Source organism: Rhea pennata, chromosome 8 (assembly GCF_028389875.1).
Source record: "Rhea pennata isolate bPtePen1 chromosome 8, bPtePen1.pri, whole genome shotgun sequence".
Lineage (NCBI taxonomy): Eukaryota > Metazoa > Chordata > Aves > Rheiformes > Rheidae > Rhea > Rhea pennata.
In genome coordinates this window covers 38,303,230-38,321,628 of record NC_084670.1, presented here as the reverse complement: position 1 = coordinate 38,321,628, position 18,399 = coordinate 38,303,230, and the positions used below count along the sequence as shown (strand labels likewise).

At 53.1% G+C, this 18,399-nt stretch overlaps 1 protein-coding gene across 1 annotated transcript; it reads left to right on the top strand.

The window, feature by feature from the left end:
- The first annotated feature begins 4,882 nt into the window (after window positions 1–4,882).
- LOC134143780 (olfactory receptor 14A16-like) lies at window positions 4,883–5,833 on the top strand. The gene has a single exon (XM_062582066.1). It carries the CDS (start codon window positions 4,898–4,900, stop codon window positions 5,831–5,833), a length of 936 nt encoding a protein of 311 aa, XP_062438050.1. The 5' UTR covers window positions 4,883–4,897.
- Window positions 5,834–18,399: the final 12,566 nt, after the last annotated feature.

Sequence of the window (18,399 nt, the reverse complement as noted above, 5' to 3'; positions counted from 1 at the left end):
TCTTGCACCAGTAGAGGCTGGGGGCTGACCTGCTGGAGAGCAGCTCTGCAGAGAAGGACCGGGGAGTGCTGGCGGACAAGCATTTGACTATGATCCAGCAGCATGAACTTCTGGTCAGGAAGGCCAATGATCTCCTGTGGTGCATTACAAAGACTGTTGCCATCAGGTCGAGGGAGGTGATCCTGCCGCTCTACTCAGCCCTGGGGAGGCCACCTCTTGAGTACTGCATCCAGTTCTGGGCTCCCCAGTACGAGACAGACATGGAGCTACTGGAGAGAGTCCAGCGTAGGGCTACGAGGATGATCAGAGGGCTGGAGGTCCTCTGCCCTATGAGGAACAGCTGTGAGAGCTGGGCCTATTTAGCCTGGGGAAGAGAAGACTGGGGGGGTCTTATCAATGTGTATAAGTACCTGAAGGGAAGGTGTCGAGGGGATGGGGCCAAACTCTTTTCAGCTGCCCCGTGTGACAGGACAAGAGGCAATGGGCAAAAAAAGAACCACAGGAAGTTCCACCTGAACGTAAGGGATAATTTCTTTCCACTGAGAGTGACAGAGCACTGGAACAGATTGCCCAGAGAGGTTGTGGAGTCTCCTTCTCTGGAGATATCCAAGGCCCGCCTGGATGCAACCCTGTCTACCATGCTGTAGGTAATCCTGCTAGAGAAGGGAGGTTGGACTAGGTGATCTCCAGAGATCCCTTCCAAATCAGCCATTCTGTGATTGAGTGATTCTGTTTGGAGGCTATTTTTGGACATGGCCATACCCATACATCCCCTCCTGCTCCTTGCCCGAGGTTCCAGGAAGGTCTCTGGGAGAGCAGTGTGTTTAGCCTTTGCCTTGGAAATCAGGTGTGAGCTCCCTCTTTAGCCAAGCTTGACTCCGCATATGTCCACTGACTTTACAAACTACTGATATGGAGCATTCTTGTGCTTGATAGGTACTTAATTACTGCCAGCCTTTCTGGGCTCTTCTACCCTTCAGAGACTCCACCCTTGTCCATCCCATGGAAGAGGTCTGTACATCCAAGCTATCCCATCTCACACAGGGCATCCTTCTCCCCATTTTCCCTGGTGGCCTCTGCTGAAGAACTTGCACCCTGCCTGTGAAGGACTCCAGTCATGCAGTTGATCCCACCACATTTCTGTGATTCTAACCGTGTGGCACTCCTGTGAAACCTTGTGCATCTCCATTTGCTCCTTGTTGCACCCCAGGCTGCATATGTTTGTGTATATCTGGGCTACAGAGCATCTGTACAGAGCTGACTGAAGATTTGTCCCAGGAAACATGTCACCAAGGACTATATGTATGGAAAGGCTTTGACTGCAGGTGGTGACATCACAGCATGGATAGCAGGTGGTAATGTAATGGTGAAAGGAGGTTCCCATTAAGAGAGCAGACCCTGCAGTGCCCAAGGCCAGGGAGAAACAGAGCTGGGCTGCCCAGTACTGACAGGGGAGGGATTGGCTGCCTGAGCTGACTCTGTGGCACCTTGGTGCCTGTGACAGACTTGAACCAATCTGCAGGCAGGACAAAGTGCCACTGAAGAAGTCCCTGAGGCCTGATTTGAAAGTGCAGAGACTTGAGTGGAGACCTTGGTGTGATGTGCCTCCCATTTGTGGAGCATGCTTGGACGTAGACAGTAGAGACTGTACCTAAAGGCAGTAGTGTGATTCAGTTGTTCAGGCACGTGGGGAAAACCCAAGATGCCCTGGGGCACTTGCCAGCAAAATCTCCAAGGGAGCATAATTTTCCTTAGGTCTCAAACTGTAACTACTAGAAACCTGTAGTTTTGCTGGACATGCAACATCTGACATGGCCCTGGCAGCCTATTTCTATGTCATTAAATCAGGTGTCTGCACTGAATTACGTGAGCTGTTTGTGTTTGTAACATTGGGATCTTCATATGTCTGAGCTTCAGAGTGAGTGGAGCACTAATTGTAGAAGGCATCTACTGTCGTTTGAGATGGTCAAGGAAATTCCCCACCTATCCCTTAGCTGATGCTCCATAAGGATGTGGGTCTCCCAGTTGCTCCATTGGCGCAAACAGACAGTGCACATGCCTGGTACCACCTCTGACTCTTCCAGTGTCACCAGGTGTTTGCATGTGAGCAGCTGACTCCCAGCCTCCATCTCCAGTGATTATAATGGAGCTTAGCCAACGTGCACCCATGCAGACATTCTCTGTTGTGCACCATTTCAGCTTGGGCAAGGGGAATCCCACCTCCTGTGTGTAAGTGGAGTTTACAGTAGGGAGCTGAATTCTGCTGCAGCCCAGGGCCTTCTAAATGGGCATGCAATGCCCAGCTTGTGTCATCTGAATGAAAACCTGAAGAATGTCAATGCTCATGTCAAAGGGCTCCCTTCTTGTCCCCATCTAGGTATCCTCCCTCGTTAAGACACGGGAATATGGATATCCAGGGTGGAATGTTTCCACCTCTTGTAGATAACCATCCTCTGATGAAACAACTGACAAAGCTGTAACTGGTCTCTCTGTGTTGTTTAGAGAGGGACCAAAGGTGATCATTTTGCTTTACCTCTGTGAACATTTCCCAGGGGGAGGGAGCCCAAGGGACAGAGAAAGTCATGCCTTCAGCTGGGCCTCTGCTCCTGAGTGAGGCCAGGCTCCTGGGATGGAGGTAGCTCATGGCAACCTCACAGCACTGCCCAGAGACAGCTGCGTGCAGGAGCAGCTCCTTTGCAAAGAGCAGTAGGGCTCCGGGCACTGCCTGCTGCTGGTGACGTGAGATGAGACATGACAGAGAGGTAAAAGGCTGTGTGGAATGAGAGGACAGAGGAGAGCTTCTTGTGGGAGAAATCTTCACAGCTCTTGACACAGTAAGTCTCTGGCTGCAGGGCAATGCTATGGAGGGTTCCTGGAAGGGTCTCCTAAACCTTTCACATCCCTCAAGGATCACTCTCCTTTGTAGAGGAGAGCAGGATGCTTCAGAGCAGAGATCCCCTGCCACACTGCCACAGCACAGGGCATGCTGCTACTTTCTCCCAAGGACGGCTGCAGGGCTGTGAAGCTGGGATATGCACCCAGGTATGCGCAGGGCTGTGATTCAGAGCAGTGTCCCTGCACTGCAGGGAAGGTGAAGAAAAGGCTACAGAAAAGGGAAGGAGGTTTCCTTCCAGGTCTTGCAGTTTCCTAATACTGAGAGGAAGAAAAGGGGAAGTGTTTCCTCTTTTGGACAAGAAACTAGGATTCACAAGTCTTCACTTTCAGAGATCAACAGGTCTGTGAGAAAGATCATCAAAGCCCTTCAACTCCCCTTCCCCCTACAGCAGCACCAGCTGTACCTCTATGGACTTCTCAGGGCTTTTGTGACCTACTCCTTAGGACCTGCATGCACAGAGATGCCCTTGGACAGTGCCCTGTGCTGGGAAGTTTCTGTAGGACAGAACTGAGCACGCACAGGGACAAGGTCTGTGTGCACTGACAGGGGAAATACATCTGGACAGAGGAAGCTCCAGGCAGCAGGAACAGCTGCAGGCAGTAGAGATGGGCAGAGAATGAGAGGGAACTGCGAACAGAATCATCATGGGAGGATGGATTTGGCCAAGTGAAGGTCAGTCCCTCTGATGCAGACACCTTCCTCTGAGCAAGCCTCCAGTTTCTCCCCTCCCACTCAGAAGAATCCCTGCCCTGACAGCCATGGGGTCCAGGGTATAAGCCCCCTCCTCTGCAGCCAGACCTCTGGCAGAGGAGAGGGGATCTCTCTTGCCACGAGTCCATCTCACGCTGCCCCACAAAGGGGTTGAGATCCACTGCCCTGCCATGTTGCCGTCAGTGAGGTGGCATGCCCAGCCGGGCAAGATGAAGCCTTGCCTGCCTTCCCATCTGCCTCTCTCCCCTTGCCTCCCTTGGCAGCAGGATCATGCTGTTGCTCCTTGTTTCCCCTCCATGATGCTCCTGTTCTTGCTTTTGGGCTTTCTGGGGTTGGGAATTTTCAGCTGCAGTTTAAACGATGATGCTGCAAGTCAGGAACAGAGGGGTCTGCTTGGGAGTGAGGTGTCCCCAGGCCCCTGCTAATCTGTGGAGCTCCAGAAAAAGGAGTCTGTGGGGTTTGGAAATGAACTGACTCTCCCTTAAGGAGAGCCCATCTCCAGTCCTAAGAGTCATTTGACTGTTTCCTTATAGTGTCCTGCCAGGCTACAAGCTGCCCTATAGAAAGGCTCTTCTGTCTCATATCATTGCTGTGATATCTGAGAGCCCCATGCAGAAGGTGCAGAGATACTGGCAGTATGGAGATGGTGGTGGGAGGCTGCAAATGAGCAGCTGAAAAGAGCCTTGTTTGTCCTTGGCTAGAAGGGGAGTGTGGAGAGCTCCCTCAGGTGCCTGGAGAAAGGGAGGAAAATTTGGAAACCTGCACTTTGAAACAGGACTCCTCTGCTCTCAGCAGGGGCTGGCTACTTTTTAGAGTAACATCATCCTCCAGCTCAAATGGGCAGGAGCACAGGAGGGCAGGGAATGAGACTAACAGACAGGCGAGATGTCCCCTCTCGGCACCAAGTGCCAGTGGATGCTTTCCTCTCAGGACTCACAGTGGAAATGCCGAGGATTTCTGCTCTTAAGGAGCACTCCTCAGGGGTGACAGGGGCATCTCAAAGAAAATAAACAATATTAAGAAAAGCCCTGAAACTCATTTCTGTAACCATCATTCTTGAGAAGTGATGTGAAGATGCTGAAAAGCCGTGACACAAGATGAGTGGATTTCATTTGACAGAAACTGAGTGTCAGAGCTACTCACAAATAGAGATGCAATGTTAGATTTTTAATAACAAATGTAAATATTTATTAATTTCTTTTTATTTGTTTTGTTTTTTTTTAAAGTCTCTCCTAACTTGTCCCTGTCTTTTCCTCCTTGGACAGCCCCCCCCATGCCCAGTTGGAGCTGATGTCCAACGGCAGCTCCTTCAACGAGTTCCTCCTTCTGGCATTTACAGACACACGAGAGCTGCAGCTCTTGCACTTCTCGCTCTTCCTGGGCACCTACCTGGCTGCCCTCCTGGGCAACGGCCTCATCATCACAGCAGTAACCTGCGACCACCACCTGCACACCCCCATGTACTTCTTCCTCCTCAACCTCTCCGTTCTGGACCTTGGCACCATCTCCACCACTGTCCCCAAATCCATGGTCAATTCCCTGTGGGACACCAGAGACATTTCCTACTTGGGATGTGCTGCTCAAGTCTTTTTCTTTATTTTCTTATGTTCAACAGAGTATTATCTTCTCACAGTCATGGCCTATGACCGCTATGTTGCCATTTGCAAACCCCTGCACTACAACATAATCATGGGCAGCAGAGCCTGTGTCAAAATGGCAGCAGCTGCCTGGGCCAGTGGTTTTCTCAATGCTCTCCTGCACACTGCCAACACATTTTCCATACCCCTCTGCCAAGGCAACACAGTGGACCAGTTCTTCTGTGAGATCCCTCAGATCCTCAGGCTCTCCTGCTCAGACTCCTACCTTACAGAAGTTGGGCTTATCGTGATTACTGCCTGTTTAGGCTTAGGGTGTTTTGTTTTCATCATGGTGTCCTATGTGCAGGTCTTCACTGCTGTGCTGAGGATGCCCTCTGAGCAGGGCCGGAACAAAGCCTTTTCCATGTGCCTCCCGCACCTGGCTGTGGTCTTCCTGTTTGTCAGCACAATATTTTTTGCTCACTTGAAGCCACTCTCCCTCTCCTCCCCAGCTCTGGATCTGGTGGTGGCTGTTCTGTACTCGGTGGTGCCTCCAACAGTGAACCCCCTCATCTACAGCATGAGGAACAAGGAGCTCAAGGATGCACTGAGGAAACTCATCCAATGGGTACAACGTCAGCACCAATAACTGTCCCACGTGCATTCACTCACTAGGATGTCTAGAATCAAGGCTGTATGTTGTGCATTTCCTTCTTGTCTCTTTTGCATTCATGTTAAAAACAAACAAAAAATTCAGTTCATACTCCATCTCCCCAGAAATCTCTCATTTGAATTGGACCTAGAGTTTATGTTGAAGCAGGAAGCCCGGCTTCTCTCTGCATCAGCACTGATGGAGGTGTTGTCCCAAAACAGGGTGCTGTTACCCGGTGTGCAAGCAACACTGGGTCGAGATACTTGTTTATTTCATTTCTGCACAGAGATGGGTGCTAGGTGGTAGATCCACAAAGGTAGCACACCTTCTCCCTTTCTCTTTCTTTACTTACACACACTTTTCAGGGAGTGCTTTATATATAATTTTTCTATTGGTTACAGTTTTATTACATCACATATTCACTCTGCATTTGTGCTTTAACATTCCTGTTCATTAGCTTAAGAAGCAGAGAAGAAGGTGGTAACATCATTATCATGTCATTTCCGTCTCATTATTCATTTAAGGGTGTGTGGTTTAATATGTTAATAAGCCTTAATGAACTTCTAGGTTACTCTGGGTTGTTCTGCTGTTTTTGTCTTGTCGACTCCTCACATTCTTCAAAATCTTGTGGTTTCCTCAAGATTATTCTGCTGGAGCTGGTTGCCCTTTGCAAGACTGTTTTACAATATCCTCTCTCCCTTGTCCTTGAGTCTTGTTAATTATTTGAGGGTTTCATCAATATAACTCTAACAGAGGAACCTCACAGCCTGCAAGGCTGAGCTCGCTTGGATGCCCCCAGTGCAACAAGAGGAGTTTCCCTTTGCAGTGTCTCTTTTGGTAGTGACACCAAGGGAGCTCAGGGGCCCAGAGTCAGGCTCAGATAAATACCGATGAGGTGAGACCATGGGTCCTGTGTCCATTAGGAGAGCTCAGCTCTACCACCCTGGGGCACTGCAGGGAGCACAGGGCAGGGGTGCAGGAATGGCCAGGCCAGCATGGATACTCTGACCAGGAGAAAGGTTCTCTGGGGAGCAGAGACGTCACAGCAAAATAGCAGGGCAGTATTCAGAGACAGGAAAAGAGAAGGAGAGCTTGATTCCTCTGTGTATCATCTCAGGGCAGGCAGCTCTGTCCCCAGGGCAGCAGAAGCTGCCGGAGGTGCCACAAGGCCAGGGCTTTCATGCTGTTCACAGCAGCAAGGTGGGCATGGAGGGGCTTCAGGCAGACAGGGAGGAGGATCTGCCAGGCACAAGAACACGGGAGACAGTGACAGGCCTCACTGCAGGACCTCATCCCCCTTGATGGGGAGCTGCTGCCCTTTTCCATGGGCCTGGCCTGAGTAACGCTGTGGGGCTTGGCTGTGCCTGGCCCCACACCTCGCAAGTCCTGACCTGACCCTGTCCTTGTCCTGCTGACCTAATTCCTCATTTCTACCTCGGCCCTGTCACCTCACTACAGTCTAGAAAGCCTTGGCCAGGAAAGCTGCAACCCAAGCATGACACAGAGAACGTTGTGGGTATAGAAGTGGCTGCTGTATCCATGCAGAAACTCTTGCCTGACAGCCAATGTAAAGATGTGAGGAGAATTTCAGATTTGGCCCCCTACTCAGGTAACATTGAACAGAGACTCTTCAGTGGATGGAAAAGCAAGGGCAACTGCCTGGGCCTGATTATACGATGAAAAGTCAGGAGAGAAGGTCATTCTCTGACACCACTCACCTACTTATGAACCATTTGGGACAGAGTTCCTCTGACAGAGAAGGTGCTGTTGGGAGCAGCAGGAGTGAGGCTGCTCCATGCGGGAAGGGGAGCCAGGAGTCAAGGGTGCTGGCAAGGCAGTCAGGGAAGTGACCCACTGTCAAGAGGTGCTGTCCTTCACTGCCTGGACAAGAGGAGCAGAGCAGGTTTGGGGCTAATAATTGGCATCAGGTGCAGTCCAGCGATGGCCAGATAGGACTGGAGGGCTCCACCCAGCCCTGCTTTGTGTGGGAGGTCAGACTGGAGACCTCCAGAGGTCTCTTCCCATCAAAACTCTTCTGCAATTCCATGAATTCTTGCTCCTCTGTCTCTGCATCAGCATGGGTGGCAGGGGGAGGAGAGCACCTAGGGCAGAGCAGACCGAGACTGCTGGGAGAGTGTTGGGAGAAGATCCAAAAGTCTTGGGCTCAGACCTGGGCTTTGGAAAACTCCCTTACACCCCTGCTCCCAGAGGCTCTGTCTGCCTCTTCCACCCTCCATGTGTTCCCTTCCTGTAGGCTAAGGTGGACTCCAGGATTGCCTGGGGACTCTCTTCCCCATGGAGAGAAGAGAGAGGGCCTTCACCAGCCCCACACTGCCTTTTCCACTGCCAGCCTTTGCAGTTGCATGTGCCTAGGTCTGCTCTGTCCCCACAGTCACAGCTACACTGGAGCCAATGACAATTCTGATGCTGCTGTCCTCAAGCAGGGATCTACCCCGCAGCTGGGGCCTGGCCAGCTACAAAGACATCAGCTGTCGAGTGTCCCAGCCATGCAGCTGAGGGCAGGGGTCTTCACCCCAATTTCCCTGCTCCTGCCTCTGCTCTCACCACCACCGCTGCTGTGCCCAAGTCAAGCCCTCCTGCCTGCAGACTACCTTGGGGCCTGAGGCAACTCCAGCTCCCTCCAGGGCTGTGCTGGAGACTTTCAGGAGCAGCCTGAGGTGGAACTGGCACCATCAGGGTGGACTGGGACAGGGCAGCTCCCCTCTGTCATGCTGCAGCTGGGGCTGAGGTGGGGCTGGGAACAGCATTTCCCTGGGGAGCTCCTGCAGGAACTGCTGTCGGGGATCCTCCATATCTGTCCTGCCACCAGCACCAGCACTCAGGGTGTGAGGGTGGAAGCGCACAGAGGGTGGAAGGTGGCCAGGCTGCGTAGGGGGAGCATCAAGATTCTGTCTGTGCATGCAGGGATGGAGTGAGGAAAGCCAGAGCTCAGCTGGAGCTGTCACCAGAGACCTCACACACAGAAAGGGCTGGAGTATTATCAAATGACTCTGTAATGATCGCCTAGAGTCTGGAGGGTGTCTGAGCATCCAGCCCCTGCCCAGCCTGGGCTATGCCCCACACGGGGGTCAGCAGAGAGCTGTACTCCAGGATTTTCTGGGAAAAGAGGGGCCTTGCAAGGCTCATATTTTCCCCTTTGTCAGGATACAGAGACCCTTTGTGGGGCTGGTCTGGGACAGTGGCCCTGTGGCAGCTTCCCAGTGTGTCCATGCAACACAGGGAACACCCTGGGCTCTTCTCTCTTGCACCTTCCATGTCCTGGTGCCTTTCCCAGGACACCTGCATTTGCCCCACAAGCACACAGCTCTGTGCTCCCACACCGCGCATTCACACACAGTAGCTGAAAGGCAGCATTTTTCCTCTCCCATGACCGTGTGTGCTTGTGCCAGGCTCAGGTATTTGGTGTGCATCTCCTGGGGAAGGTAGCAGGCCAGGGAGGTTGCTAGAGATGGTGGATCTGTGGAGGACCTATGGCATGAGGATGGCACTTCCATCTGTTTCCAAGCTGCCCTCGCAAACAGATTGTCTTTCTGCTGTGTCAGAAGTAGACACATAGAGCCCCACGGGATCTGCAGGACACCCCAGCTTCCAGGACACATTTCCTGTCGGAGCCAATTCCCAAATGGGGACTCACACCCAAGGAACACTGGCCTTTGATAGCCTCCTACCATGAGAGGATGGAGCTGGCCCCACAGGAGCCTTGGGGCTCAGGGCAGCCCCACCCCTGGGACTCAGGAGGCTGGGCTGCCCCAGGGTTGTCCCCTGAGCCAGATGGGACCCTCAGGCAGGGCTCTTGTGGCAGCCCCCACACTGTCCAGCCACCCTCACAGCCCAGGATCCACAGCCGTTGTTGTAGTTCACAGTCTTTATACAACACCTCAGGAAGGAGCTCCCAAAGCCCTTACCCTTGCTGGAGAGGTGCAGGAGCCTTGGGAAAAAGGAAATGGAATGCAAGTAGATGGTATCAGTCCAGGAGGCCTCCATCTGCCTTGCTTCCTTGCTCTCATCTTTCTCTCCATCCAGGGAGGAAGGATGGTCTTCCTGTCTTTTCACCCAAAAATCCTCTCCAACATGTCCCTTGTCCATCTGCCTGTTGATGAGCAACATCAACATGACCTTGTTTCCTCCTGTCCCTGCTCCTTCCCATGGACCAGCTCTGAAGGGCAGCAGTGGAGCACCCAGGGCTCACAGGGAAGTGAGGACACTGCTGTGGCATGGGAGAGACCACTCTGTGATGTGTCATGTCCCACTGTGACCTCAGTTCATGTCACGTGGGGCCTCAGTAGGTCATCGCCATGGAGATGGCACAGCCAGGGAGAGAGCAGAGAGATTTCCCATCATGTTCTGGAAAGGAATCACGTCCCCTCATCTAAGTTATTTTCCCAAAAAATCTGATAAATCCTTCAGGAACATCACCAGATGATGCCAAAAGCTGTGAAATATTTAAAATGAGGCACTGGAGAGGTCACTTTTGTGCTCCTGACCTGACTGGTCTGAACTGGGTAAACCTGTGCAGGAATCTGGGCTTTGGGGGCTGGACTGAGGGTTGGTATTTTTTAAAGACCAGGATCAAAGTCATGTGACATGCCACATGACAACATAAAGTGTGACCAGGTGCTGAGCTGCTTTGGTGAACCTCAACACTGGTTTCTCCTGTGGGTGGCTGTTCTGTGTAGAATAAAAGGATGCAGGTCAATATGGGACAGGGTGCAAGCTTTGTCCTTGTTTTTAAAAGTGCTCAGCAAAGTTTCTTCGTCCGCAGTGCTTGAGAGGGAGAGGAGATGCCAGAAAAGAGCAAACGTGCCCTTAATACACATCATCCACAGGGCTTTATCTGGGTCCCTGGTCCATGCCAGTCTCCAAAGCCACGGGGGAGACTAGGAAGCAAATCTGAGGAAATTTTCCCCTTTCCCGTGAATACTGCCCAGCTTTCCTTCTGCTTGCGTAGACACAAAATAGACAGGGCAGAAAGCTAAAGGTGCAGGTCTGAGGATCACAGCATCATCTAGGCGGTGCCAAGGGCTGAATAAGGCACCCAAAGAAGTAAAGGAGTCCTTCCTTTTACGGTGACCTGGAAAGCCCCACCTCTCTGAGCCAGGAATGTGCCCTTGTGGCCAGGAAGGCCAGCGGTATCCTGGGGTGCATTAGGAAGACTGTTGCCAGCAGGTTGAGGGAGGTGATCCTGCCCCTCTACTCAGCCCTGGTGAGGCCTCATCTCGAGTACTGTGTCCAGTTCTGGGCTCCCCAGTACAAGAGAGACATGGAAACTTCTGGAAAGACTCCAGCATAGGGCTACAATGATGATTAAAGGACTGGAGCATCTCTCTTATGAAGGAAGGCTGTGACAGTTGGGCCTGTTTAACCTGGAGAAGAGAAGCATGAGAGGGGATCTTATCAATGTCTGTAAATACTGTAAGGAAGGGTGTTAAGGAGATGGGGCTGAAATCTTCTCCGTGGTGCCAAGTGACAGGACAAGAGGCAATGACCAAAAAAAAAAAAAAAAAAAAAAAAAAACACAGGAAATTCCATCTAAATATAAGGAAGAACTTCTTCATGGTGAGATGCTGTGGAGTTTCCTTCTCTGGAGATATTCAAAAGTCACCTGGAAACAATCCTGTCCAACATGATCTAGGTGACTGTGCTTGAGCAGGAGGGCAGGACTAGAGGAACTCCAACGGTCCCTTCCAATGTCAACCATTCTGTGATTCTGTGATCCCCCAGAGTGTTCAAAGGGGGTGGAGCCTTCCTTCTGCAAGAGTCACCCCAGGACAGTGCAAAGACGAGGAAGAGCAGGAAGGCTGGTTGTAGGGACCTTCCCAACTCCAGCAGCTGGAGAGCTGGGAGCTCCTGCCCTCACAAACACCTGAATGAGCCAAAAGGCAGGTCCGGAGGCACACAACTGTCTTACAGGCTCTGCACCAGAGCCTGGGCAGCAGTGGTGCAGTGTGTGGGCATGTCCTCAGAAGCCCAGGGACAAAAATGTGGGGGATTCAGGGAGCCCGGGCTGCACAGGCTCCCAAGACAGCCAGGTGTGGTGGGAGATACAGGTTACTAAGGCATTACAGTCTCCCAGGAGAGGGATACAAGGTGTCAGGGGCTGTACCCAGGCGAGAAGCACTGCCCCAAGGTGATGCTGAAAAGCTCAAGGACACACTGATGTCCAAAGATGAGGACTGCTTTCCCCAGGCTCAGCCAGAAGGAAAGCTGGACAAAATTCATAGGAAGGGGGAACAGTTCCCCAGATTTGCTACCTGGTCTCCCCCATGGCTTTGGAGACTGGCAAGGACCAGCGTCCCAGGTGAAGCCCTCTAGATGATGTGTATTAAGGGCTCGTTTGGTCTTTTCTGGCATCTCATCTCCATCTCAAGCACTGCAGACCAAGAAACCTTGCTGAACTCTTTTAAAAACAAAGAATCTGGTTTGGTGCTTCAGGGAGGAAGACTGCATCCTGTCCTATGCTGTTCTGCATCCTACTTCTACAAAGAGAGTGACCCACAGTAGCTATCATTTTTGAAGCTCACCAAAGCAACCCACAGGGGAAATCAGTTTTGAAGCTCATTAAAAGCATCTCAGTGCCTGGTCACACTTTGTGCTGTCATGTGGGATGTCCTTTTACTTTGATCCTGTCTTTGAAGGATGTCAACCTCCAGTCCAACCCCAAATCCCAGCTTCCTGCACAGGCCTGCCCAGTGCAGAGACATGTCGGTGCAGGGGCACAGATGTGAGCTCTCTAGTGCCTCGTTTTAAATATTTCACAGCCTTTGGAACCATCTGGAGATGTTCCTGAAGGGTTTATTAGAAACATTCGCAATAATTGGAAATATTAAATGGGGTGGGAGGGGGCAAGTACTTTCCAGGATGTGATGGGAAATCTCTGTGCTCTCTCCCCGGCTGTGAATCTCCATGGCAATGACCTACTGAGCCCCCAAGTGAAGCGAGCTGAGGTCACACTGGGATGTGACATGTCACAGGAAGGTCTTCCTCATGACACGGTGAGGTCCTCACTTCCCTGCGAGGCCCAGGAGCTGCTGGGCACTGCTCTCACCCTCCCCACTGCTGCCCTTCAGAGCTGCTTCCTGGCAAGCAGCAGGGACAGGAGGCAGCGGGAACATGTTGGGACTGCTCGCTAACAGGCAGAGGAGCAGGGACATGTTGGAGAGGAGTTTTGGGTGACCGGACAGGAAGAGCTTCCTTCCTCCCTGCATCGAGAGGTGAGCTGAGGGCAAGGGACCAAGCCAGACGGAGGCTCCTGCACTGACACTATCAGCTTGGTCTCCAGCTGTTTATTCCCAAGTCTCCTGTGCTCTGCACCAAGGGTAAGGGCTGCAGGGGCTCCTTCCTGACATGTTGCACAGAAACTGTTAACTGCAAAAATGGCTGTGGGCCCTGATCTGTGGGGTGACTGCGCAGTGTGAGGGCTGCCACAAGAGCCCTGCCTGAAGGTGCTGCCTGGTTCAGGGCAGAATGTGGCAGCCAGGACTGCTGGGTCCTGGGAATGGGGCTGCCCTGAGCCTAAGGCTCCTGTGTACCTTGAGCTCCTCATCCCTGTGGAGACCCCCCCTGCCCCGGGGCCCAGTCCAATCCCGCAGAAAGCAGCCCCTGTCTGGCCATGGCCCAGCCCTGACTGGCCCAGGATAAGGGCTGCCAAGCCCCAGGGCTGCTGTGGGGAGGGGGCCGGGGCAGAAGGGGTGAGAGGACACAGCCCTGCCCTGCCCTGGGGGCAGCAGCACGCTGCCTGCGGGCTCCAGCACCCTGGCCATGACCAGGTCCCCCAGGCCGGCACCAGGGCTGGCACCAGCACAGGCCCCAGGGCTGCCCCCTGCGCCCGGCACGGCCCCAGGGCGCAGGGCAGCAAGGAGCCCCGTGGGGCCCCTGCGGCAGATCCCAGCCCTGCGGGGCAGCGGCCGGGCCCCAGGGCCCTGATCTGCATGGGCACCCAGCGCCAGGCCGCCCTGAGGCCCTGCAGCGCCCCGTGCTGCTGCCCACAAGATGGCGCCATCCTGTGGGAGGAGGGGAAGGAAGGGGAGGGGAGGGGCTTCCGCGGGATCACGCACAGCGGGGGGGGGGGGGGGGGGGAAGCGCAGCGTTGCCATGGCAGCGCCCTGGGACTGCAAGGACAGGGGCGGGGCTGGGCCTGACTGACGGCTCTGCCAGCCAATCGGAGCACAGCCTGTGGCTCAGCCCTGCAAAAGGAGCCAGGCGCCTGCGCTGTGGGGCGGCTTCTCCCTCTGCCTGGGCCGTGAGGCCCTGCTGCCTTCGGCCCCGTGGTTGCTGCTCCCGTGTGATGCTCCTGTCAGGAAATGCTCCCCAGAATCACTTACAGGCCTTTCCCCAGCTCCTGTGACAGGCACGCGGCTGTGGTGGTGACTGTGATCTCTTCCTGAGTCCCTGATGGCCAGAGTCAGCCTCACGGCTGTAAGCGCAGACCTGGAGTCTGACTTGGGGCTTCTTCCTCAGGACAGGCTTGCACCCCTGCACCAGTCTCTGAGGGAGTCCAGCCAGAATTTTTGTGCTTCTAAATGAATTAAGAAAAGGTGTGAGCAGTGACATTGGGAATCTCTGATATCCAGTGTCTGTGTGCTGCAGAAAACTCTGCCTCATCAAAACCCCAGGGGGCTGCTGAGCTTTTTCTCCAAGATGTGGATGATATCTCTGAGGGGTGATAAGTCCTAAGAGTCCCCTAGCTGCAGCCATGGCTGGTCGTGTGCCCTGTGTATCCCTGATGTATAGCTGCATGTTGGGTGGCAACCCTCTGTGAGGTGAGGAGCAGGTGTGTGGTGTGTCACAGTGGTGGGGTACTTTGTGGTAGGCGCAGACGATACCCCAGTGTCTTGGTGCTCATCACAGGAGGAGGTGTCTGGAGAGAGCAGTGGTGTGTGGGGGAAATGCTGCAAGCTGGGGAGATGAGGAGCGCTGCAAGATTAGGAGATGACTGAGCTCTCAGGGCCCAGGCTGCCCTGGTGCTGTGAGCCAGAGATGCTGACAGTCTGCTGCCTTCTGCCAGCTGAGGTTCAGCCTTGAGTTTCCTCAGCTCTTGCCAGGATGTGCCAGGATGTGCTGTCTAAAGTCCAGGGAGTGTTTCTGCTTGCTCTGAAGTGTGAACCAAGACTGCTTTTTCCCTTTCTGCTCGCTTTTCTTCATGAGAGCTTTCCCCTGCAGCAGTGTTTGCTGAGGGAGGAGAGGGCCATGTGTGTTACTCATTGCTGGCTGGGCGTTAGTGTGATGGAAGCTCTTTGGAAGAGTGAAGGCTTTGTGGAGAGGGTTTCTTTGTACAGGGGCTGGTGTGTTCCTGGGAGATGAACTGAACGGAGCTTTTCCCTTGCTGTGCCAGATCTCCCTAGACAAGGAGTCCCTTTGAGTAGGCAAGCCAAGGAGGAGTGCACTGAAATGCCTGCATGCCTCCGATCTCTCTTCCTCCCAGTTGCAGTATCTCTAATTTCCCCCACCATCCTATTGTAGCGTGACCTGTCTGTGCTGCACCAGGGACTCAAGAGAGCAACCCACATGCAGGCCTGAGGGTGTAGGTGTGGTGTCGTTACGCGCTGACACTGCTGACATGGGCAAGGTGCTGTTTTTTTCTCCTGAGCCTTGGGTGGATGTGAGGAGCCCCACTTAGCTCTAGATGCATTGCTGCAAGTAGCTGGAGCCAAGGGAGTGGTGGTGAGCACAGCCACCCTCGAAGGAGGATGCTGGCTTTTGGGCAGTTGTTGAGGACCTTGTGTGCTTGAAGTCCTTGAGTCTTGGGGGGCAAATGTTTTCTAAGAGAGGAAGGAGAAAAGTCCTTCTTCCAGCCTGCCTCCTTGTGCTGGTTTAGAGGAGAGTTCCTTGCACTAAAAATGTGGACAAAGAAGCTTGGCTCTCCCATACCCCAGCTCCTTCAGTGGGTGACTTTGCTCGCACTCTTAGACTCTCTCTGTACCGTGCCATGTGGTGCACTGAAGGCCAAGGCTTTGCTGGCTTTTCCAAGTGCCATGTGCAATGCTGAAACCTCCTGGATTGGCTTAAGACTTTGCTTGGGAGAAAAATCGCAGCCCTTGCTGAGACGGGAGAAGCAAACGCTTGAGAGCAGTGGAAGCCTTGGTGCATTTTCCTCGTTGGAAGCCTGCTTGTGTAAGAGTGGTGCACTGGCCTTGTGTGTGCTAGTCCCTGTGTGACCATATGGTCATTTGAGAGCCCCCTGAGCAAGCCTCTTGAGAGGGTGAGTGGTACCAGAGAGTTTCAGCCTCCTGCACTGAAGCTGCAAAGGGCCTGTCAGTAGGACATCAGCATGGATGAGTGCCTTGAGGGCATGTGAGGCAAAAGCGAGAGGGAAGAGCTGGCCTGCTGAGCCCCTGGGAGAGCACTGCCTGTCTGCTTTGTCAAGGTGGTAAGTTAACAGGTGCAGAGCTCTGCCTGGCTGTTGAGAGGAAGTGCCTGTTGGCAAGGCCTTGCAGGATTAGAAGCAAATGGAAGGCATGGATCGCTGGCTTTGAGGACTGTGTGGGTTACCTGGCTGCTGCCACGTGTTGTCCTGTCCCTTGTGTGTCCCTGCTGCAGAGGTCCTTCTTGGGGATGTGATGTGGGGATTGTTGGTGCCCGTGTTTCCTCCTTGGAGCATCCTCGTATAACGCAAGGATGCTTGCTGTTTGCTAGTTCCTTGATGACTTTCTGTTGAATCTGGACCCTCATTCATCTTCCCACCCCATACACTAAGCCATTCCAGCCCCTCAGAGAGATGGGGAGTTACTCAAAGGAGTCAGAGCCATTTCTCCACTTTGTACCTGTCCAAAGCCTTGCAGAGAGTGGAGATGCCGCCTCACAGAATGTCAGGCCTCTCAGGGTGATGGGTAGCTCTGAGGTGCCTGTCTTGGTCAGCAGTGGAAGTGGCCGCTCCAAAACCACTGGTTTCTTCCAAATACAGTCTCAGACTAGCAGATGTATTGAGCCTGCGATGGTGGGGACCTGTGGAGGTGGGGGTCCAACAGCCTGATCAAGGCATGGCCCAGGAGGTGAGGATGGTCCAGTCTTTGTCCAGTTAAGTTCTGAATATCTACAAGGGTGCAGATTCCACAACCTCTCTGGGCCCTGGCACCAGTGTTTGGCCCCCTCATGATGCAAGAGGTGTGTTCTTCATATCCAACCAATTTCCCATGCTCCAAGATGTCCCTGTTGCCACTGATGCTGTTACTGTGTACTTCCAAGAAGAGTCTTCTCCCGTGTCTGTGCACAGCAGGTACATTCCGCCTTGGCCTTCTCTTGCCTGGTCTGAACATACCCAGCTCTCTCAGCCCCTCCTTATCTGCCCTGTGTTCTAGACTCTGACAATTTTGATGTTCCTAGACTAGATTTTGTCCTGTGTGTCTGTGCCTTTCAGGAACTGGGAAGCTCAAACAGGTCCCAGTATCGAGATAAGGGTCTCAGTTGTGTCCAAAAAAACCATGAATTGACTCTCTCCAGGGGCCCAGCTGTCTGTGCTCTGATGATTGCAGTTCAATGCAGCGGGGAGACATTTATCCCTCACTTTTGTGACTACGTAAAACCAGCAGAACAGATAATAACCCTCCAATTCTTTCTTTCTAGGTTACTTCACTCAGTAGGCTCCAAGTGCAGTTCTAATGCCCCATGGATGGAGGGAGAATGCCAGGATGTGTCCCTGTAGCTGTCAACTCCATTACTTACATGGTGACCTTCTGTGAAAGCAGCTGTGAGTGAGGTGAGGCTCCATATGGGTGTGAAGGCTCCCCTCAGTGCACCTGGCTTCCATGGGTGACAGGGTGTGAGTTCACCACCTGGTACCTCTGCTTTCCTTCTGCTTCCTCATGCCACAAGTGCTGTTCCTGACGACCTGCTCAGCGAATGCTATTGTGCCCCCTCCTTTCCAAGAGAGTATTTGGTGGCCTTCAAGATAAGTTGAAGACCCTTGTCATAAACTGCAGCATGTCTTGAAGGCCTGTGTCTAAGTGCCTGAAAGCCTAGTCTACTTGGACTGAAGAAGTCTCACGGTGCTTGGGCTTTTCACTCTGCAAGGGATAAAGATGTGTCCAGTGTCAGGCAGCCCGTGGTACCAAGGCATCAGCCAGTGCCCCACAAACCCAGGTGCAGAGTCTGGACTCCCAGGGCAGCTGGCATTTCAGCAGAGCTCCAGTCTGGGGCTGTCTGCTGGAGCCTCGTTTCAAAGCCTCTGCACCCTTTCTCCCTTCACAGAGCCTCCATGTCCAAGTAAAGAAAGGAAAGGGGCACTGTCGTCATGGTCTGGTCCTTTCCTCTACAGAAATCCAACACTCGGGGCAAAGCAGGAGTGGAAGGGAGGAGAGTCTGGATGCAGCCTGTGGGGAAAGACCCTCTTGGTTCTCAGGACTGTTCGTTCACTAGCACAGCTGCCATTTCCTTGCTACAGCCTTTGTGTGGGGGCTGCAGCTTTCTTGGAGAAGTGGCCACCAACAGCAGCAGGACTTTTCAGAGCTTTTCTCCTTCATTTCCACACTGTCCAGACTTCAGAGCTTTTCTCCTCATTTCCACATTGTCCTGCTGTGGTCTAATGTGTGTATATTGCCTCCAGGGTC